At 39.6% G+C, this 16,038-nt stretch overlaps 3 protein-coding genes across 10 annotated transcripts in view; all 3 read left to right on the top strand.

Moving 5' to 3' along the window:
- The window catches only part of LOC129172032 (alpha-1,6-mannosyl-glycoprotein 2-beta-N-acetylglucosaminyltransferase-like), a 54,170-nt gene extending 54,044 nt beyond the window's left edge, over positions 1-126 (top strand). For all 6 annotated transcript variants that reach the window (XR_008566895.1, XR_008566896.1, XR_008566893.1 and 3 more), the window contains one exon: positions 50-126. The gene's annotated coding sequence lies outside the window, so the exon portion shown is untranslated. The remainder of the gene's footprint in view (positions 1-49) is intronic.
- On the top strand, positions 45-3,375 carry LOC129172034 (alpha-1,6-mannosyl-glycoprotein 2-beta-N-acetylglucosaminyltransferase). The gene is made up of 2 exons (XM_054761362.1): positions 45-193; positions 272-3,375. The coding sequence occupies exon 2, from the start codon at positions 384-386 to the stop codon at positions 1,623-1,625; it is 1,242 nt and encodes a 413-aa protein (XP_054617337.1). The 5' UTR covers positions 45-193; positions 272-383; the 3' UTR covers positions 1,626-3,375.
- Positions 3,376-3,502: 127 nt separating this feature from the next.
- brox (BRO1 domain and CAAX motif containing) lies at positions 3,503-15,947 on the top strand. 3 transcript variants are annotated; one of them, XM_054761363.1, is made up of 13 exons: positions 3,506-3,630; positions 4,055-4,183; positions 5,895-6,001; positions 6,282-6,378; positions 7,421-7,516; positions 7,624-7,696; positions 8,037-8,142; positions 9,265-9,354; positions 10,911-10,996; positions 11,103-11,184; positions 13,346-13,496; positions 13,652-13,811; positions 14,088-15,947. In XM_054761363.1, the coding sequence occupies exons 2-13, from the start codon at positions 4,083-4,085 to the stop codon at positions 14,169-14,171; spliced, it is 1,233 nt and encodes a 410-aa protein (XP_054617338.1). In that variant the 5' UTR covers positions 3,506-3,630; positions 4,055-4,082; the 3' UTR covers positions 14,172-15,947. The 3 variants fall into 3 exon arrangements, with proteins under 3 accessions (XP_054617341.1, XP_054617338.1, XP_054617340.1); XM_054761366.1 differs by lacking the exon at positions 13,652-13,811 and having other exon boundaries at positions 3,503-3,630; XM_054761365.1 differs by lacking the exon at positions 4,055-4,183 and having other exon boundaries at positions 3,575-3,630.
- Positions 15,948-16,038: the final 91 nt, after the last annotated feature.

Raw genomic sequence — 16,038 nt, 5'->3', positions numbered from 1 at the left:
TAAAAAGTGCCAGATCTTTGCGCCTGCTTCTCAAGTTACACAACTGCAGGTACAACAATGATTGGTGGAGCGCTCGGCTAACTCTCTCTGACTGTTGGCCACGTTGTACACGTCTGCAGCTCCGTGGAAAACGAAACAGTACACTCGCTTCCTGTTTCCAGCACAATACTGTCAAGCCTCGCCGTAACGCAGGGTAAGTTCTAGCTGACCGACTTTTTAACACAACGTTCATGCACTTCTTGCTAAGTTACGCTCGTTCCTCCTCCTCCAGGTGTTAAAAGAAAGGCAGAAGTTAGTTTCAATATTTATTACATTGACGTCACGTTAGGAGGAAGTCGCCAGATCATGCGAATTCTCCATATGATTTTTTTAACCTAACCAAGATGAGGCTTCGGCTGGCCAAGAGGAATCTCCTGTTGCTTTTGGGTGTTTCCTTAGCGGTGTGGACTTTTTTGATTTCCACGCGCGTGCTGTCAGTTTCAGAAAACGAACCCAGTGTTGTTACTCGTCAAGACACGAGTGATAATGTGAAGCTGGTCCTCGGCGGATCGCTGGCAGAGTTGACCCAGTCCATCTACATTGCCAATTACAAGCAGCATGTTCTGAACACAGATAGGTTTCCATTGGTGCCCCAGCTGGTTCTGGTCGTGCAGGTCCACAACAGACCAGAATACCTCCGACTCCTTATCAAGTCTCTGGAGAGAGCGGCAGAGGTCCACAGATTCCTCCTCATCTTCAGCCATGACTATTTTTCAGCGGAAATCGAGTCCATTGTGCAAGGGATCACTTTTTGCAAGGTGCTGCAAATTTATTTCCCGTTTAGCACTCAGCTGTATCCCTCCGAGTTTCCTGGGCAGGATCCACGAGACTGCCCACGGGACATGTCCAAAGAAGATGCACGCAAAACAGGATGTCTCAATGCGGACTACCCGGACTCTTACGGACATTACCGGGAAGCGTCCATCACTCAAACCAAACATCACTGGTGGTGGAAGTTACACTTTGTGTGGGAGCGAGTGCAGGCCTTGCAAGGCTACAGCGGCTTTGTGGTATTTCTAGAAGAGGACAACTACATCTTACCGGACTTTTTCCACTTCTATACATCAATGATAGAATTCAGGAAGAACAGCTGTCCGGATTGCGACATGCTGGCTTTGGGGAACCATGACGACCCTAATGGCTTTGCCACACTGTCCAACAAGGTGTTAACCACTGGGTGGATGTCCACCAAACACAACATTGGCATGGCCATCTCCAGGGAGGTGTACTACAAGCTAATGGGCTGCAGCAAGGACTTCTGCACTTATGATGATTACAACTGGGACTGGACGTTGCAGCATCTCTCTGGAACCTGCATTTCAAAGCCCCTGAAAGTGCTTGTCGCCCAGGGTTCCAGGGTTCTTCACACCGGAGACTGTGGGCTGCACCAGAAGCAGAACTGCAGGCCAGAATGGGCCTTTCAGAAGGTCGAGGAGGCACTTAAGGCGGCTAAAGATGGCCTTTTCCCATTATCTCTTGTCCTTACCGCCTCTGAAGGCGCGGAACACAAGGCGCACATGAAGAATGGGGGCTGGGGAGATGTCCGAGATCAGAATCTCTGCAGTAACTATGCCAAACGTCTCTGAAAATGTGGAATTCATAGGCATTCCAATCTATTTCAAAACAAAAACACACACACAGATGCCAAAGAGTCATTCATAGTGTATATTGTCTGTTTAGATCATGATTTCTCCCGTGAGTGACGACGGGGCTCTAAATGTGTCTTTATTGCTTTAATGGTTTTAAGCCAGGGGTGTCCAAAGTGCAGCCCGGGGGCCACTTGCCATCAAAAATGGGGAATAAATAGAGCAAAAAAAAAAAGGTACAATGTAAAGAGAAAAAGTTTAAATGTTGATACTAATAACTACCAACACACAGCTTTGTTTTTAAATATATCTAATGTTTATAGCTGTTTGACAAAATTCATCTATATAAAATATACATGTTAGCGTAAAATGTTTTTAAATGTCAACGTGGGCCCCCCCTGCCTCCTGTTGATTTTTCAGGATTAAAGTTTGGACACCCCTACTTTCGGCAAAAGGGAGCGGTGTACTTTTGATGGTACGACTTTTGAGTGCAGTCAACAAGGCACATACGGAATTTGACGTGCACATAACGGAAGAGGAGTTACTTCACCTGGTGGTGGTTGTTATTTGACTCTGTGGTGGTCACTGAATGCGACAACGCAAGCTTGATTTATTGATTTTTCTTCCGCACAGAATAAATGTGACCTTTTGGAATCTCGTCCTCCAAAATGTACCTCGTGAAACAAACATGCAGTCGTGTTCTTTTGGGGGTGGGGGGGTTGTACAATCCTATCAATGACGTCATTGCGGTTAAGCTGACTGAAAATGTGCCTCAGCCTGGTTGTTGTTAAAAGCGCAACAGTGTCAACCAAGCACTTATTTACAGTTATTGTTAATTAGAACAAGAGGGAGAATGAATGTGAATTTGATTGTTATTTAAAATGAACTTTTAAATCTTGGTTGTTACGCAGTGCCAGCAACCCAAGGTCACAGGTGTACTGATGACAGTGCCTTATGAATTGTGTGTTCTTGATTGTTGGTGAAGATGACTTGCACAAAAACGTATTAATGTGTGCATACATTCCATAATGATCAATGTGAAATCTGATGATTACTTGTTCATGTCATTGTTTCAGGGGTGTGGTGGGTGGGAATAAAAACATTTTATATTGAAATACAGTAGTTTTCTTACTTTAATCCAGTCGGACATCCTGACTGCACGCTCCCCTGGTGTGTAGTTCAGCCATCCCTTTTTGTGTGTTGCACCTAAAATATTGGATTATTTTCGGTGTATTTTTAGGGAAGATGCATGGAAATTACAGGACGTGTTCAAGGAAGTCGATCAAAAGCTACCCACACACGGATCTGAGAGGCTGTGGTGTATAACTGGTTTGTTGGCATGTGAAGATGACTGCTGCAGAATAGGGGTGGGCGGGTCAATGCAAAAGGCAGAATCAGTTGAATACAATTGCATTAACATTGTCGGTTCTTTTATTTTCACAAATGTCTGTGTTTTCTTGTGTTGTCTAATTGTTACATTGTTTATGTTGTTATATTTATACTGTACATTGTTAAACAAAAAGGGCTTTGAGTGAAAAAAGTCAAAAGGAATGAGAGCCAACAACAGTTGTGTGTAATAAAAGGGAATATTTGTATTACGTTGTTGATATTCTGGCAGTGTCATATTATTGTGTTGATGCATTGGTGTTCACAAATATGTTAAAAATATGTTTTTTGTTTGCCTACAAATCATTTCCCTGTGTTTTAGTTTTGTTATAATCATGGCTTTTAAAAATTTGACAGTCATTCACGAATCTTGAAAAATGTTAAAAATATAGAAATTCGAATCGATACCAAAATTTGCAGTATCGCCCACCCCAAGTAACAGCCCTGCATGCAGTCTGAGAGAAGCGGGTTGCCGCCACTTCCTGACTTTTATCATGTGACCAAATAGTCCGTTCTCACTGGTCAACATTCAGCCTGTTTATTTCCGTAAGTAATACTTGCCAGCATCAGACTTTCCGTCGGGGTGTCAAATCACAACAAGCAAACGTCACAGCGACTGGTAAGTGTTGAACTAGATTTGGTTTTACACGGCTTAATAAATATGTCTAAATATATTTTCCTGTTTCAGACGAAGCTAGAGTTAACATTACGCGCTGCGGGCTAGTTCTTCATAGCTTACGTAATTGTTTTTGTTCCCAATAGCAGCAGCGTATTGTAAAAACGTCAGCCACAGTGTGATATAATTGGCGGTACCTGGATGATTTTTGAGTAAAAATGACGGCACGACACGACACCAATCTACAGTGTCTCATTTTTATAGCCAAAGCAAGTTGTATTGCTCAACTGTTAGCATATAAGCTATACGCATACCCTGCTTACTTCTACCCAACACATTGTCGAATTGTCGAACGTACCATTTATATGTGGATTTACGCAATCTAATAAACACACAAATCATCACTTATTGTCATAATGTGTTCCAGCGATTGTAGGCGTGCCCTCACCGGCGAGATGGCGCATTGGTTTCACCGAAACCCTCTGAAGGCGACTGCGCCTGTGTCCTTTAACTTTTACGGTGTGGCAGGGAGCCCCGCTGCCAATAAAATTTGCAAGTATGCTCTATCTCCCCTTTATGTGTATTATAACACTGTAATCAGATAGAACTTTGTCATCAAGACCAAAGACCTACACTGGATTTATGTTTTATATTAGCATGTGTGATCTCTATCTAGTTCTTCTCACTAGATAGGACTGTCTCATACCGGGGGTTTGGAAAACAAACTCTATTACAAGCTCTGGTTTTGGATCAGTATTTTCAATAAAAGGGACTCTTAATTATTAGATTTGATTCAGCTCTAGAACCCTCCCCTTCTCTCTTCAGTTGCCACTGTTCACTCGTGGCACAATCTACGCTTAAGCCCTAAATATGCCTCACTCCCCTTATTAAAAACAATTAAAGTATGAAATGTATAGGTAGCGAAACAAGAGAAGGGGATTGTTAATGAAGGAGGAACAAATAATATTTTACAACAGTCACGTTTACCGCAGATGTTGATCTAAAATGTGAGGAGAAGGTGTTTGCGAAAATGGGCGGTACGCCATCTGAACATGTTGTATACAGACAGGAAATGAAGTTGACCGCGTCGAATTCCGCAGCTTCACTCTATCATGTTTTTTTCAAAAATGTATTGATTAATAAATCACGCTGTTTCACGGTTGAATACGGCCTATTGTTAGTCCCAAAGTATGCATATTTAATCACATTTTACACTATTTTTTCGCCTAAATTAAACATTTTCAATCATAAAAATGGCTAAATGAACTAAAATACAAAAATCACTCAAAAGACGTGATATGTAGTATTCTACACTGGTCACTAGGTGTCAGTAATGTTACTGTAATGTTCAGTGCGACATAAAAGCACTGGAACACATTTATAGCAACACACACAAGCATGATTGTTATTTATGTCTAAAATTATGTATTTGTTATGTCTCCTATATTGGGTAATATGAACGTAAAGGTGACTACAGGGGTGTTATTTCAGGTCTAGAAGGCTCTAAAAATGTTTAAAAAAAACATATTTAAGAGGTCATGAACAGGTTTTCTATTCTCTAACTACAAAAGTGTGTCATTTATAAATAAAGAATCCTACTTTGCGGAAATTCACTCATCAGGTCTGGAACCGATTAACCACGATAAAAGAGGGAATACTGTCAACTGTACAGCATACGTGTACCACTGTTAAGAAAGCCCATAATGTTCACATCTTTATGCGTCACTGATGTTTTTTTGTTAAGCATTGAGATTTTGCACTTTGTTCAGTGGCTGGTGAACGCACCATAGTTGTGAGCTGAGACGCAAAATGGCAATGGCAGCTCTAGCTTTGACAGCTATCGGACATCTTACATTATCATTCATTAGTGGTGAGAACATATCCATTTTATACTTAAAATGTGTTGACTAAGTGTGTGAGGTATATTTAAACCTAGATTGTTGTGGCGAGTGCACACTGGCAATTGAAGAGAGAAAGCGACGGTTCTGGAGCTGAATCTAATGTCATAATGTCGCTTTTATTGCAAATATTGATATGAAATCAGAGGATAACGTCAATGTCAAGCTAGCAGGAGCGTCGTCAACTACATTTTTATGGGCGTATCAATTACTTATGTTTTTTTGTCATTTGCTGGGGAAAGGAATGTAAGCCCTACAAAGTACACGTGATTTTCTGAACACCCTGTATCCTAAAGACCAAAAAGGCTGTTACTCTCGCATGACTGTAACGTTCCTTTTGGATGGAGAAACATCTGTTTGTCCAAATAGTGACCTAAGGACAACCAGGGCGAGGCTGCTGGAAATGTTCACCGACGTCACCTGCAACCCGGAGATCATGAAAAACGCCACAGACGCGTACTTCTCCCTCCTTCAATGTCAGTTGTCACACGCGCATCACATGCTCATCCATAAGTCAAATGTCACTTCCTCAGTTAACAACAAGGGACAACGGATAAATAACAAATCAATAGAATCAGCTAATGAGGCAGTTACACATGTAATTCCCATGCATGTAATACTGTAGTATTCAGCTGACCAGTCAACATTTTTTCCTGACCGTGACACTAATAATGAAGGCTTTTTAACACTTTGCATTTTCAGTGTGACTGATGGCTTTACATTTGTTGTTTTTTTCCACTGGTTCTCCCACAACAGGCTTTATTGTATCCTTGGATGGAACTACGCAGGACAACAAGATGAGGTACATCCAGAACTTCAAATGGACTGATACTCTACAAGGGAACACACCGAGGTACACGTGACCTGTCGGGAGTCATCGTCTTTAAACCCATTCAGAAGTGTAAATGTTGAATGACTGGTGAAATTTGAAAGAGGGGCAGCGGTGTACTCGGCCCCAAATCACAGCCACTTGCTTTTCCATCATAGTGGGTTCAAACCTGTGGGTTAACTCTACTATGAAAGCAAGATTATTTTCAGTCACGCCCGTCCCACTAATTGATTGAGTAGGAATTTGAAATTCAACAGTCCAAGTGGGAAAAAAAAGTTGAAGTAGTAAAAGAATTTTACTTTTTCAAGGTTTATTTAGCTAGCATTTTTTTCAGCTGTGTAGAAAAATGTATAAAATTCAACATACTTCCTCAATTGCTTTTTAAAAATATATTTTTTCCCAAATATTTTTATAATTTTTTTTAGTTCCTCGGTATACTGTCTCAGGATTTAAAAAAAATATCTTTTATACAAATGATCTTTATTACTATTTTCTTTTTTTTTTAGTTCCTTATTTCAAATTTGGTGTCATAAATTTCCAGCATTGGCTCTTTTATGTGCAAATTTTAAATCATATATGTAAAGGAGGTTTTATTTATTATTAGATATTACAGGTGTTCCAAGGGCTCATGCCACAAGATGTAGCAAGATTACAACGTGACCAGATTTCTCGTTTAGAAAAAAATGTCTCGTGGGCACTGGGCCTGGGACGATAAGAAATAATTAATGAATCACACAATCATTGAAAATGAACTCTATCATCTTGCCAGCGTCAGTCTGTTTCCCCTCATCTCCCGCCTCCGAACAGGCAGCAAGAGAATTCACTCTGTGCATTGGTTTCAGCACATTGGGGTGAGTTTGTTCCATAGAACAACGACATGAACGGAGTGAGCCCTTTTGTCAGTCATACAGTCTCTTTGTCTCAGTGGGTGGAGGCGGGGCCGGTAGCATACACACACAATATTTGCAATATTTTTTTTTTGTTTGTTTTTACTTTTTGTTGTATCCCTGGAGAAGATGATTTAGATTTAACACTCCCTCTCTTGTATGTTTTTTTTTTTTTTTAGCGCCCAGCAAGATGCTGTGTTCGAGCTGGTCTCCATGGCCTTTAACGTTGCCATCTGGTACACCAAGTTTGCCTCAAGACTTGCTGGAAAAGAAAAGTATGTTTTTGTTTTTGTTTGTTTTTTTAAACTGTCTTTTAACATTGTATCAATATTGTGTTTCCTTGCAGCATTGTTTCTGAAATGTGTTTTTTTTTTTTTGTCAGTGTATCAGAGGATGAAGCGAAAGATGTTCACCGGAGCCTGAAGGTTGCTGCTGGAATATTCAAATGTCTAAAGGTGACGTACATGTTGTACACAGTTGAGTTTCCCCCTGAATTTCATCTGCAGCAGTTGAAGCTATGATACAGTGACCCGCCTGATTATCACCTTGGGCGTCAGCACTTCCCGATTAGGTCATTGTATCCCTTTTCAAAAGGATTTGATTCTGTATTTCAATGTGGGCAAAACTAGCGGCGTCTCAGAAAACGCAATATGTGTTCAACAAAACTTCCAACTGCTGGTCCACAGCTGCATAGTTGCAGTTTTAACACAACTCAAGCAACACACATGTAGTCAGTCACTTTGATTTGCCGCTGTCAAGATCTAGACGCAAAGCAAACTTTAATTTTCCCCACAGGAGGCCCATATCCCTCGTCTCATCACCCCTGCAGAAAAAGGCAGAGACCTGGAGCCGAGAGTGATTGATGCGTACATCATCCAGTCTCAGGCAGAAGCTCAAGAAGGTACATTGTACCACAGCTTGAAGACCACTATTCTTCTTTCATACGTCTGCATTTTCTTCCCGTGTCATAAACATGAACAGTCCGTGTTAAAAAATGAGGAACCACACCCCCCCATACATACATTTTTACATATTTATGTATTTTGTTTACATAATTAACATTTACTCTTCAGATGAATAATATTTAAGATTAAGGTAATATACAGTGTGTCTGGGCATGTGATGTGCAAATATAAACATTTTAAAACTTAATAATGACTTTTTACATTCAAAATGAGTAATAATTATATTTTTTTTAAATCAATGAAGTAATTAAAAATATCCAAATGTAATAAAAATATATTTTATATATATTTATATTACATTTTTTACATTTATATATAAATACAGCAAATATGGGCATATTTCACACATAGCGGCAAATGGTGATGAATCCTGATTAATTGATGTGAAAACTGATTAATTTGTGTGAAAGTTTTAATCATTCGACAGCCCTAAATCATGTAAATAAAAATATCCATCCATTTTCTATACCACTTGTCCTCAATGGGGTCAATGGTGAGATGGAGCCTATCCCAGCTCATTTTGGGCACATATAAGAATATATTGAAATTAATTTAGAAGAAATGATTCATATTATGTTATTTTTATATTTTTTTTAAATCACGTGAAATGTCGAATGTTAGATTCAGGTGCAGCACCATGTCACGGTCAAATGATTAAAACATGATTCCAAGGAAATGCATTCTGTTTTTTAAAATTCTGTCGTTTATTATTATCTATTTCATCCTTTTTAATTGTATTTAAATCTCAGATATGAATTTGGTTTGCCCTTCATTGTTGAAGTGGGTGGTATCACCGTGGTGCGGTTCCAAAAAGAACATGGTCAATGCAAACAGTATGTGGAACATTAAAAAGATCTCCAAACAATTTGAAATCAACCCTTCCCCTGTCCAAAAAAATACATTTAGAGGTGCAAATCAGGCTCACCTAGTAAGTTCAGTGTAACAGCAGATGGAAAAAGATGCAAAAAACTCAATAAAACCAACTGGAAAGAAATGGAATAGAAAGAGTACATGTGTTGTTTCTTTGAGTGCGATGAACCTCTTTGTCATTTATCTAGTGACAATCGCCAGAGCCATCGAACTGAAGCACAACGCCTCAATTGTTGCAGCGTTGGCATTCGAGACTGCAAACTTCTACCAGAGAGCTGGTGAGCATTTTCTAAGCATTTCTCAGACCCTCCAGGAGTTTGTCAATTCATGCAAATTCAGCCAATCCCCGCCAATCATGCGTACACTCGTTACTTTCTCCAACCCCCCGCGCATTTTGGCCAGTCGTCGTCATTTTCCCGAACCAATCAGATGTGTCCTGCATGGCCCACCCACATCCTTCCTTGTTTACATTGGCAGGGATGTCACATCGTCTCTCTTTCACCTGCAAAAACACGTAATTAGACATTTAAATGCACCTTCCGCTGAAACAGATAATGCATAATAAGCATGACATACTTTCAGGCAAACATTTTCTACAGCTCAACAAGAGACACGGCTGGCACAGTGCACATCCCAATGGCAGCAGGTACTTCCTGACTACTGCAATAGCCCAAGGGGGGGGTCACGTGACAGACAGTGGGTTCAGAGAATGTGCTTTCGCTGCCATTTACTACTACTTTTAAATTATGTTTCGTTACTCTCTGCCAGGCGTGTCCAAAGTGCGTCTCAGGGGCCATTTGTTTTTTCACAGGCCTGCGACACATTCTAAAAATATAATTGACGAAGAAATATTTTTTAAAAAGCAAAAGTTGAAAAATCAGCAGCAATTTTACAAGAATAAAATCAAAATATTAGGAAGAAAAAAGATGTAATCTAATAAGCAAAAGTCTTACATTTACGAGAGTAACGTGGTAATATGAAGAAAAACGTCATTTCAGTATCATAAAGTTGGGAAAAACTTTATTCTTTTAAAAGCCGGAATATTATGAGAAACATGGAAAACAAAAGTTGTAATTTTTTTTTTAAATTAGGGGAAAATATTATAATATTATGGGCATACAGTCATAATTACAAGAAGAAAATTAAGAAGAAAGTTGAAATAGTTTGGGGGGAAAAAAACAGTACAAATGAGAAAAACAATTGTAATTTTATGAGAATAAAATATTAAGTTAAATAAATATTAAGAAAAAAATTCTAATGAGGAAAAAGTCAATTTTACAAGAATAAAATCATGTGGGGAAAAATGTAATTTTAGTAGCAGCATTGAAATATTAAACAATAAATCCTATTTTTTTTTTTTATTGTGACATTATGAGAAATAAACAAACATGATAAAGTTGTCATTTTTGGAAAATTAGGTTGGGGAAAAAAATGATAATATGGGAATAAAGTCATATTTCCGAAGAAAACGTACACAAGTTGATAATAAATGTAGCAAAACGAGTGAAACATCAATATTTGTTTTTTTGTATTTGTTTTCCAAACTATGCACACATTTGTGTGCAAACAAGCATATTTTGTTAACTTGTTGAACTCCTGTGCCTTCTGGGGTTTAGGTTACAAAAAACACTTAAAGCTGTTATTATAGCTGCAATGTTATTGGAGAAAAAAAAAACATCGTAGCTTTTTGAAGAAGGTGTCGCAAAATCAGTCATTTTAGGACGCAACAATCACAAAAATCCTGGAGGGACTGATAGCTAATCAACAGATGTGGAGATGATTAAACCATCATTAACGTCTTTGTGTGTGTGTGTGTGTGTGTGTGTGTGTGCAGACCACACCTTGAACACTTTGGAGCCCGAATGCAGCAGCAAGTGGAGGAAGTATCTCCAGCTCAAGTATTACTTTTACTTGGCTTATGTAAGTTTGCTTGCTAATGTACGGCAAGTCGTCCACGGATTGGAGTGTGTGTTGTCATGTTCTCAGTGTCGTAGCGGTCTTAGCTACAGTACGTTTGTGGTTCCAGGCGTACTGCTATCATGGACAGACGCTGCTGGGGAGTGATAAGTGCGGTGAGGCGATACGATCTCTCCAGGAAGCAGAAAAGTGTATGTACAGTACAGCCCCTTTTCCAACATGTTTTACTTCACTTTTTTTGGACAATTGTAGTTCCTGGAGCTAAAAAGTTTCTGCAGCTTGATATTGACATCTGACTCACTCTTCTAACTGTATTGTTGAACACATAAAACCCTATTTTCCAGTCATTCCGGTTCTGCAACATGCACAGCCTGAAGTGACTTTTAAGTAGAGCCGCACGATTCTGCAAAAACCGTGAATAACGATTTTCTTGCTTAGATTCTGTGGGACGACTTCTTCAGGGCCATGTGCTTTCCTCTTAAAGCGATTACAGTTTTTTTACTATCCTCATATTTAGACTCATCATTATCTTGTTCTTGTTCCTGGTTGGTCCCGGAAGGACAGTTGACCGGGGGCTTTTTTCATAGAAATGAATAGAAATATTGAAAATAATCTATCCAGTCAGAAACATGGCACTCTCTTAATGAAGACAAGTCGGCACGGGCGAGCTGACGAATGATAGCCAGCGAGCCTCGCCTGCCAGGATAACAGAGCCAACTCGCCCTGGCTGGCGGGGTTCGCTGGGGACGAGGGAAGCAAGCAGAAGATTTCGTCCGATATGCTGAGAACAGCGTAGCGTTTGTTTTGATTGAGCTCGTCATTTATAATAATACCGTATAGTTTCATTATTTTCATTGTCGATATTTAGATGTTAGTGTGAATCGAGAACACTTTTTTTTTATTTCTATTTTTGTGCAGCACTCCTTTAAAACTGATTGTTTTCTTGGTTAAAATGAGCTACTAAACATAATTAAGAAACACAAAAATGAGCCAGTCTTTCGAACGGCTCTTTGAAAGGAATGGCTCCTAAATCCCATTGCTAATGACTCTAAATGACATTTGTGGCGCCCTCTATGGGTTGTTTTCAAAATGCTTTGGAAGATATGCTGTAGTTAGTGCATTTAATACAGATATCCTCAAACTTTAATCATCATTACACAAAGGATCAGCGACTTATGAACAGTGGGGTTGCTAAGTGGCGCACCTGCCCTTGCAAAGATGGCCATGTTTTTGTGGTAAAATCAGTCCCACTTATGGGGTCAAATTTGGGCCTAACAGTGCAACCATGTGGCGTAGGTGTCGGAAAAATAATAGCACAGACAACACCGTCGGGTGCATGTTTTTCCAGATATTCATGCTTTTGTGTGCAGTGGTTCGGGAGTAGAAGACTACACATGTTCAATTGTAACTTTTTCATTATTATCATCGCCTTTATTTGCTAAATGAGTGGAAGAATAATATAGAATAATAGGATAATTAAGGTAATTTCTATGAATTTAATATATTTTTGAAAAAACGTGATAGAGTGAAGCTGCGGAATTCAAAGCGTGAATTGGCAAGGGATTACTGTAATGAGACGAGCGGCGGTTTAATGTTTAAAAGTTACCAAATAGGGTTACTTGCCCTTTAAAGGGCTACAGGCATCTTGATTGAATAGTGCTAAACACGCAGGAAACTTTATTTTGTATTTAATACGGCAGTTTACCAACTATCAACTTCAATCTCCAACCAAATTTCCCTCATGTTTTGGGGAATTTGATCAGAGGAGTATGTACAGTGGTGTGATTTGTCACACTCACATGTTTCAGATCATCAAACACATTTAAATATTAGTCAATGACAACACAAATGAACACAAAATACAGTTTTTAAATGAAACTTTTTATTATTAAGGGAGAAAAAACCCCAAACCTACATGGCCCTGTGTGGGGAAAAAAAATCATTTGCTGATGTAGTCGTGTTTGTTTCCGTTGTTTTGCTATTGTCGTCACAATTGTTGTTGTTGCTGTTGTTCTTGTCTCTCTCTGTATTGTCCCCCTCTTGTCCCCGCATTCCCCCCTCTGTTTTCTTTTTCTCTTCTTCTCTATCCCCTCCTGCTCCGATCCAAATTTGCATAACAACTAAACATCAAATAAAGTCAAATACATTCTGTATAACAGGGGAAGAGTATCTTACACTTTTCCCTGGCAGAGCAAATCTCACGTAAGGGCATTTAGATTAACAATACGAAAGAAAGCAATCAGGGGGCAAACACTTTTTCACACCACTGTGTGTGTCACCTAATTGATGTGAAATAATTGGTCTGATTTTCACTCCATTTGTCGTACATAACATGACAACGTCTTTGCTCAGGTTATTCCCGCGCCGAGGAGCTGTGTAAAGAATATCGTCACACCAAAGGTCCAGGCACCACCGCTAAACCATCAGAGCAGCTCTTCTTCCGCAAACTGGGCGGTCTGATTAAAAACACACTGGAGAAGTGCCAGCGGGAAAACGGCTTCATGTGAGTCACACACATGCGTGTTGATATCATACCAGTGACGTACCAGCACCAGAGTACTTCATGCCAAGTCTCCAGCAGGGGTCGGATTAAATGTTGATAAAATACTCAAGTGTTTTACACAGACTGACTTCACAGTGACGGGCGTATTCTTCCAGATACTTCCACAAGGTCCCAGCAGATCCCCCCCAGCTTGAGTTGAAGGCCAACTATGGCCTGGCCGAGCCAGTCCCCTTTGAGTTGCCATCCCACAGTGAGCAGTGTACTCCTGAAGTGTATGCCACCTTTGACCTGACCAAGGGAGCCAAAAATGACAAGGTAGTACACGTCCCATTAACAGGGGTGTCCAAAATGCGACCTGGGAGCCAAAATGTTACGAAAAAAACAGCAAAAAAGTCTTAATTTTCCGAGAATAACATAAGATTGCAGAAAAATTACATTTTAGTCACAAAACAGTGAAATATTAGCACCCCCTGGTGTTCCTAAAAAATCATTACAGGACACTTGAATCAAAGCCTTTCAATACAAAAAAAATGTAAGTGCAAGTTTCTTATTGTTTCTAATTATAATGATGTGTTGTGTCTTTATTTCCAGGCTAAACCTAAAGAGGAGGAAGTGAAACCAATGAAGGAGCCCGATTTAAAACCCCAGAAGGACACCGGCTGCACCGTTTCCTAAATATGCGTCATTCATTCCTGTCCTGCTACAGTAGCACCCATCATAAGTATCCACATATACACAGGAATACTAGCTTCCTTTTGTAACAGTAATCTATGGTGTTTTACATTTATGCTGGAATGTTTGGTGTTTTTGCATATGACATCAGAGCTCCTGCAGACATACGTGACATTTGATGGAGACGATCCTAGATGTCATCACTTTGTTCTTACACGTCATGCTAGCTTTGGAGACGCTTCATGTGGTGCATCGCAGAATAGTTGTCATCTTACGCGGAAGGACTGATGTTAAAATATATTATTGGGGAACCCGATGCAACTTCATTCCAAAAATCAGTGACTGTAAATGCAGGGGTGTCCAAAGTGCTGCCCGGACGCCATTTTTGGCTTTTATTGGCCCTCGGCAAAATTAAACTGCCTTAAAATATTACACAGAAAACAAAAAAAAAATCTGGAATTGGACCAAATCCGCCACAAAAATGCCACCTCCAAACCAAAATGGCTGACTTCCTGCGCGTGTTGCGGTCTTTGATGATTTTTGATAATAATACTAATAATAAAAGTAGTAAAGAACAATAATAAAAGGAAACTAACCCTTTCTTGAGGGTCACTTTGCTCCACAAAGTTTGTTCTTTAGATTTATTGAACACGTAGCATAACTTGACCCACGTAGAATTTGATATTTAAATGTTTCATTAATAAATATGTGATGATTATATAACACCTGATTTTTATTGTTTTGCTATATGTGAGTGGGAAAAGTTTGGACATCCCTGGTTTACATTAAAAAACAACACGGCGCAAATATGAGACTGATGGACAAATCTGCTTCATTTTAGGTGTAGTTGTTTACAATCATGTTGAATTACTAGTATGGCTACTACGTACACCTCCATTACTTGTTCTTTTTACTAATCATGAAAGTAAAAACACAGTATCATGTTAGGTAACTGCTTAGTTTGGGGGATTTTGCCCGTCAGAATCCTTGTTGTTTCATTTTATATGCACTTTTAATAACTATACAATTCAGATGATATTTTTTCTTGTTTTGATACACAACAATTGCCTTTGCTTCATAAATCAATCATGTTTAGTCTTTAATCAACCAGTGTTGTTAGTTAACACTAGTAGCGCTGTAAGGTTCTCCTCTGATACGGGCACAGAGTCATTTTCAACTACGAAATGTGCTGCTGCAGAGCTACTTTACAATTACAGTAGATCCCTGCTACCCGAAACCAGGAAAACAGCCCTAAAACAGCCTGTTTTTCATATTTTAAACGCATTTTGAATTCACTGTTACACATTAAGAAACAAATGTACAGAGCATCTTCCTGCTGGAAAATGTTGAGCGAAGCGAGTTAGAGCGGGGGATCTACTGTACGTCATCAACCACTCCCAGTTGGATGTAAACGAATGTGAAGTAAAGCACAACCAGTTGAACGCTGTACACACTGTAATATACCGCTTGTGCTGTTGGCTGCTCGCATCATTTCTGTCCGTGGTAGCAGAGTAAAACGGAAATGCTGGCAGAATTCTACGTAACATGGATGTGCAAATGCGTCAAAAACAAATCTTGGGAACAGACGAAGCGTTATTCTCTAGTCTCATCACGCCGCTGGTTCATCAGTAGGTTGGAGTCACTATCATATGTTCAAGTCATTGTAAAGCAGGGGTGTCCAAAGTGTGGACACGCGTGCTGTTGGGTACCCCTGCTGTAACGTATCTTCTAATTGATGTAACCTGTATGTCAGTCGATATTAAATCACACTTATAAGCACCTCCTTGCATGTCTGACTGCATGTTTAGCATCTACTGCTAATGTGAACTTGCCCCACAAAGGTCCTAATATTGGCTGTCTCAATTGGTGC

Source organism: Dunckerocampus dactyliophorus, chromosome 19 (genome assembly GCF_027744805.1).
Source record: "Dunckerocampus dactyliophorus isolate RoL2022-P2 chromosome 19, RoL_Ddac_1.1, whole genome shotgun sequence".
Lineage (NCBI taxonomy): Eukaryota > Metazoa > Chordata > Actinopteri > Syngnathiformes > Syngnathidae > Dunckerocampus > Dunckerocampus dactyliophorus.
Note: the sequence above shows the minus strand (reverse complement) of the source record. Positions and strands in the feature narration are given on the sequence as shown.